At 52.0% G+C, this 6,730-nt stretch overlaps 1 protein-coding gene across 1 annotated transcript; it reads right to left on the bottom strand.

Annotated features, from left to right (window-relative positions):
• Nucleotides 1-2,945: 2,945 nt before the first annotated feature.
• Nucleotides 2,946-6,481, bottom strand: LOC102432616 (sialic acid-binding Ig-like lectin 14). Its single transcript, XM_023748158.1, has 6 exons — nt 6,445-6,481; nt 5,947-6,366; nt 5,451-5,729; nt 4,642-4,896; nt 3,633-3,768; nt 2,946-3,258 (listed from the first exon to the last, which is right to left on the bottom strand). Exons 1-6 carry the CDS (start codon nt 6,479-6,481, stop codon nt 3,222-3,224), a joined length of 1,164 nt encoding a protein of 387 aa, XP_023603926.1. The 3' UTR covers nt 2,946-3,221.
• Nucleotides 6,482-6,730: the final 249 nt, after the last annotated feature.

A 6,730-nucleotide genomic window follows, 5' to 3' on the forward strand; every position in this document is an offset into this window, starting at 1 on the left:
TCAACTAAAAGTAGGTCGCCTGTACTGTGCAAGAGGGCGCTCGCCAGAACCCAACCATGCTGGCACCCTGATCTTGGACTTCCAGTCTCCAGGTCTTTGAGCAATAAATTCCTGCTACTTATAAACCACCAGTCCATGGTCTTTTGTGAAAACACCCAGAACAGCCTAAGGCATATGAACCTTTTTAAATGCATTTATCCATCAATGGACATTGGGGTTGCTGAATCGTCTTGACTATTGTGTCTTCAATAATGCCGCTATAAGTATAGGTATGCAGATGTCTTTTTGAGGTCCTGCTTTCAGTTCTTTTGGATATATAACCTCAAGAGGAGCTGTTACATGTCATGGTAGTTCTATTTTTATTTTTTTGAGGGACTGCCATATTGTTTTCCATAGCTGGTACATCCCTTTACAATCCCACCAAATGTGCAAAATGATTTCAATTATTGCACATCCTCACCAGCACTTGTTATTATCTTCTGCTAGTTTCTAAAAACTATATTTTTTATTGATTTCAGAGGAGAAGGGAGAGGTAGAAACATCAATGATGAAAGAGAATCATTATTTGGCTTCCTTCCTCACGCCCCCTACCGGGATTGATCCTGCTACCTGGGCATGTGCCCTCACTGAGAATCCAAGCATGATCGCCTGGTTCATAGGTCCATGCTTAAACATTGAGCCACCAGCTGGGCTGTTGGTCTTACTTTATAGTAGCCATCCTAAAGGGTGTGAGGTGATGCCTCATTATAGTTTTGATGTATGCATTCATTGGTTGATTGTTGTATGTGCCCTAGAAAGGATCAAACCGGCCAACTGGAAGACACTGTAACCAACTGAGCTACCCAGCAAGGGCTTTGATTAGCAGTTCTTTAGAATTACTGATGTTGAATATCTTTTCAAAGTTTTTTGGCTATTTGAATATCATCTTTGGAGAAATATTGACTGGAGTTTTCTGCCCAATTCTTCAGTTGTGTTATTTGGGTTTCTTATGTTGCCTCATATGAGTTTGTAATATATTCTGAATACTAACCCCTCATCAGATGATTTTCTCTCCCATCCTGTAGGTGGCCTCTGGAGTCTGGTGAGAGTGTCCTTTTGTGCTCAGGTTTTGAAGTTGGTACAGTCCCACTTGTCTATGTTTGCTTTCCTTGTCTGTGCTTTTGATGTAAATGTCAAGGAAATCATTCCAAAATCCAATGTCATGGACTCTCCCCCCATGTTTTTCTCTAAGAGTTTTATACTTTTTGGTATTAGTTTTAGGTCTTTAATACATTTTGGGTTAATTTCTGTACAGAGGAAAGTGATTTTGTGATGGAAACCTAGAACTGCATGAAAGAAACATAACTGTGAGGGTTATTTTTCAAAATAGTCATTGTTTACCTGCAGTGTGTTCTCACAGTGGGATCTGAAGAAGCTAAACTCACAGAAAGAGAGTAGAACGGTGATGCTGGGGCTGGGGGTGAGGAAATGGGGAGATGTTGGTCAAGCATAGCTTTCAGCTACAAGATGAATAATTCCTGGGGATGTACTGGACGGACAGCATGATGACTACAATTAACAGTATTTCGTTATATATCTGAAAGTTGTTAAGGGAGTATGTCATTAATGTTATAATCATAACAGTAGTAATTATATGAGAGCATAGAAGTGTTAATGAACCTTGTTGTGGTAATCACTTTACCATATAGGTATATTAAATATGCACCATTACATACCTTAAACTTGCATGCATTCTATGTCAAAAATTTCTCAATAAATCTGAAGAGAAAATAGTTGTTCACATCCAAGAAATTATTAATGTTCTCTAAAGTTTATCAAATTTATAGATGTAAGATATATGAACATAACAATACAAAATGGCGAGAGTATAGGTGGATGTGTCTTGAATGTTGAATTTTTTTAGTATTCATGAATAGATATAGCCTGCCTAGTGTGGCTCAGGGGTTGAGCATCGATCTATGAAACAGGAGGTCAGGCTTTGATTCCCGGTCAAGCTACAAACCCAGGTTACGGGCTTGATCCCCAGTAAGGGACGTTCGGGAGACAGCCAATCAATGCTTCTCTCTCATCATTGATGTTTCTATCTCTCCCTCTCCCTTCCTCTAAGAAATCAATAAAAATATTTTTCAAAATAAGAAAAAATATAAATACCAATTGAAAAATAATCACAAGAAATAAACAAAACCCCTTACTTGAAACAGGTTCAACAACAGCAACAACAGAAGGAGGAGATCTAGACATAATTTGACTCAAGAAACTCCCACAGACACTAAATAGTAAAATCAATTTTATGTGATATCACAGAAATGTCTTCATTTATGATTAAATGTTGGGATGTTTTATAATAATAATTATGAGGTAAGCATCTATGAATAGGGAGAGAAGAGCTGCTCCTAATTCTACTGTGTATCGATATCTACATTGAAGGACAGTTTGGGAGACCAGAAACTCAGGTGGTAACCAGGTAACTTCTGGACAAAGGGAGGATAAGGTGCAAACTTCAGTCCATTTCAGGGCTTGAGAATGAAGAGAGAGGAGCCTGGGGTTGGGGGATGAGTGGACAGAAACAAGAGAGGGAGAGAGAGAGAACAGGTAGAAAAAAGGGAGCAGTCAGTGGGTGTGCATTACTTGTTTATTTCTGTATCTTATGATGTTTTGAGCCATTTAACAGCTTGGAGGCCAAGGAGAGACAGGGCCTCCCAGGGCCTCTCAGAGACAGCAAAGCACTCTGCCAGGAACAGCCTTTCAGATGCAAACCAACCCATCCTGAGCCCATATTCCCAGCCTCACCACCTGCCCCAATCACCCAGGACCTGGGACCAGACACATGAAGACCACGCCCACAGGCCCATCCCCCAGACTGACACACACCAGCTGGTCCTGAACGGCTTACCCTGCCCTGCCTTGCATTTCCCATGGGAACCCCAATCAAGGCCTTTGCTAGGCTGCCCTGCACCTGCATCTGCTTCCTGAGGAAATCCAGGGCTTCCCGGGCACAGCGGCCCCTCCTATCAGGAGGTGAAAGGAGTAAAAGTCTTCTCTCCATGGCACTGACTCCCCTTGTGGTCACTCAGTCACTTCCACACACTGAAACCCCAGGGGCACATTGGAGGCAGGTGAGTCAAGAGCTTCCAGGGAGAAGGTGACATGGACGTCCCAGGACGGTCCCTGTAGCCTGGTGCCCACACCTCAGTCCCATCTTGAGAGGAAGGGAGGATCCATCAGGAGCTCTGCCTCCTGTTCCGGGGGCCTCCACACCTGCGGGGCCCACACAGGTGTCAGCTCAGAGACTCTGCCACTTTCTTTTTTTTTTTTTTTTAAATATATTTTATTGATTTTTTACAGAGAGGAAGGGAGAGAGATAGAGAGTTAGAAACATCGATGAGAGAGAGACATCGATCAGCTGCCTCCTGCACATCTCCTACTGGGGATGTGCCCGCAACCCAGGTACATGCCCTTGACCGGAATCGAACCTAGGACCCTTCAGTCCGCAGGCTGACGCTCTATCCACTGAGCCAAACCGGTTTTGGCTGCCACTTTCGCTCTAACTCCAGGGAGAGCCGGACAGCCCGGCCCCACCTGGACCCCAGGGCCAATCCCTGACCTTCCCCGGGAGGGACAGGCCTGCTCACCTGGTGTAGTAGAGCCAGGTGAGGACGTAGGTGAGGAGGAAGCCAGCCCCCATGAGGGCCCCTCTGATCAGGGTGAGGACCAGGGGCCAGGAGCCCTGCTGCTCCTCAGTCACACATCTGCTGGAGTGCGGGCTGCCTGGGGACGACGGGAGAAGGGTGACATGTCGTCCAGGTGTCAGTCCACCCACAGCCCAACACCTGACCAGGCGGCCCCCCACACCTGTCCTGCACCTCACTCTGCACAGAGAGGCTGAAGGAGACGCGCTGGGAGCCCAGCGGGTGCTGAGCCCAAGTGAACTCCCCTCCGCCTCCAGCCCCACATGGGGCAGCTCCAGGAGCCCTGGTGCTGAGGGCTGGGGGGGCTCAGGGCTTGTTCCTCCAGCACCAGCTCAGGTGACACCACCCACTCCCAGGACTCAGTCTCTCCTCTTCCCTCCTCCGCCCAGAACCCGCTGTGGGTTCTGTTCAGGTAGGAGATGCAGGCCCTGTCCTAGCCATCCCGCCTGTCCCCTCTCAGCCCCCACCCCCAGCTCCACCCTCTCTCTGACCCACTCCTTTCTCCGTGGCCTCTGCCCCCAGCAGGCCCTGACCTGGCAGCAGCAGGACAGAGGCGCCCTGGGCTCCATGGACATTCCTGACCTTACAGCTGGATCTGAGTCCCTCACTGAGCCCCACACCCCGGCTCAGGGAGCTGTCAGTCCAGGGCCCCTCTGAGCAGGAGGTAACTGCGGGTGGGAGGCGTTGCCATGGTTCCCCTCCAGCAGCCCCGCCCCCAGCCGCCAGCGCAGGGAGGGGACCCATTGGGCCCTGGAGGAGCAGCTACAGAGCAGAGCCTGGTCCTGCCAGGAGCAGGAGGGTCCCAGCAGCTGCGGGAGTTCTGTGGGGAGTGAGGGGAAGGGTCGGCGGTGCTTCTAACATCTCCAAGAACCCAGGTGACCTACTTCCAGGTGCGCCTCACCCCCTGCTCCCACCCCACCCCCACTCCGGTCTCAGTCCACTCCCCACTCACAGAACACGGAGAGGTTGAGAGAGACACTTTGGGAGCCCAGCGGGTGCCAAGCTTGGCAGGTGAACTCTCCTTCCTGTGCAGGCCCCACGCGAGGCAGCTCCAGGATCGCGGTGCTGGAGATGGGGGTGGCGTTCAGGCCTGGGGGCCCCTGGAACCAGCTCAGCTCGGCAGGGGGGTTGCTGTCAGCCTCACAGAGCAGCCTCAGGGCCACTCCCTCCAGAATGAGAAGGGATGTGGTTTGTAGATTCTTGAAGGCTTTGGGTAGAGAAATGCAGAGAGAGAGAGAGAGAGAGAGAGAGAGAGAGAGAGAAAGAGAGAGAGAGAGAGAGAGAGATGTGTGCAGGCACCCACCCACCAGAGATGAGGGACTCGGGTGATGACTTTCATCCTTGCCCTTCCCATGTCTCATCCCATTCAAACTCCTGCTCCCCCATCTGCCCCACCAGGGCCCGGGGCAGGTCCCAGCCCAGAGAGGAGGGGTTCTTTCCTACCTGGGTCGTTTCTGTAGGAGACGCCTATGGTGAGGTTCCCTGGGGCATCTGGGATATAAAGACAGGGCCCCACTTCAAATGGAAGTCACCCCAACCCCAAGGAGGGGCAGTGGGAACCGGGAAGGAGGGGTTCTCTCCTTCTGGCCCCTCCCCACCTACACGCAGATCCATGCCCGGGTGTTCTCAGGTTAGCTAAGCCTCCTACACACACACACACACACACACACACACACACACACACACAGACACAGACACACAGACACACACACACGTCGCTCCCATTGTCCCCGTGGACATAGCCTCCCCTCTAACACTCACAGGCGACATTGAGCCGGATGGTTCTCTGTGTGGTCAACTGAGGCCATTCCCGTTTCACCTGACAGGTGAGGCTGGTGCCATGGTCCCGGGGCCTCGGGGTGAAGGTGAGCACTGAGGAGCGGAGGGTCTGGGGGTCCAGTGAGTCCACAGCGGCTCCCGCCCAGGAGAAGGTGAGAGGTCGTCCCCCTTTGCAGGCCCCTGGCAGGCTGCACGCCAGCTGTGTGCTGTGGCCAGACTCCAACGGCTCCCAAATATGGATGTGGGGTTTCTCTGTCAGGAATGCGGGGGAGAAAGGCAGGTGCCTGGGCTCCAGGGGGTGGGGACCCAAAGTGTGATCCTGAGTGGGACTCATGCCTCAGGGCCCTTGAGCTCCCCAGGCCCTGTGATCTTCCCACCACCCAGGGCCCAAGGCCTGGACAGGGAGTGTCCAGTGTCCTGTTCCTGCTCTAAGACAGGGTCCCATGTCCCTGGGTTCTTTCCTTGGCCCCTGCCGTACCTGTCACCTGCAAATCCAGCATTTTATATAGGTAACTATAGCCTTGGGACTTATATCCTTGGAAATGGCCTTGGTAATTATATTCAGGATATTCTATCTCCACTCGGAAAAAGTAGCGTCCTGTGTCACTCCTCCTGGCGTCTCTTATGTGCAGGGAACAGTCGTTGGTCCTGGGGTCCGGGAGGAGGAATCGGACTTGGGTCTCTCTCTTCACTGTTTTATTATAGTTGCTCGAGGCCACAGGAGCATCATAGGCTGTGTTGTCTCCATCCCGGTACCAGTAGGTGTAGAATTTGCTAGAGGAAGACCACGAACTCCTCGGGTAGGAGAAGGAGCAGGGCACGTGGACACACAGACCCTCAAACACTGTCACCGATTCCTGCACTCGGAGCTCATAGCCTGGAAGCTGTTGCAGGGACCCTGGGAGGGGGACAGAGGCTCAGTGGCAGCCCCTGCGAATCCCCCACCTGCCCAGCCCCCCTCCTTCAGTCCACTCACCCCTCCACAGCAGGGGCAGCAGCAGCAGGGGCACCATGTCTGCCTCTGGCAGGGCAGAGCGGGTCCGGGTCCCTGCATCAGGGAGGTAAGTGTCCAGCTCTGTGGTGGGGCCTAGGATGCCTCAACAGGAAGTCCAGGGGGAGAGACTGTGGCCAGGCTGTAGGGGAACTTGGCCTCCACAGGACGTGGCCGGTGCGGGGGGGGGGGTGGTGGTGTCTGAGAACTCGTCCTGTCTCCCTCCCCCCTCCCACTCAACCCTGCTGGTGGATATGCTGAGGCCCCCAGA

Source organism: Myotis lucifugus, unplaced genomic scaffold (assembly GCF_000147115.1).
Source record: "Myotis lucifugus unplaced genomic scaffold, Myoluc2.0 scaffold_1169, whole genome shotgun sequence".
NCBI lineage: Eukaryota > Metazoa > Chordata > Mammalia > Chiroptera > Vespertilionidae > Myotis > Myotis lucifugus.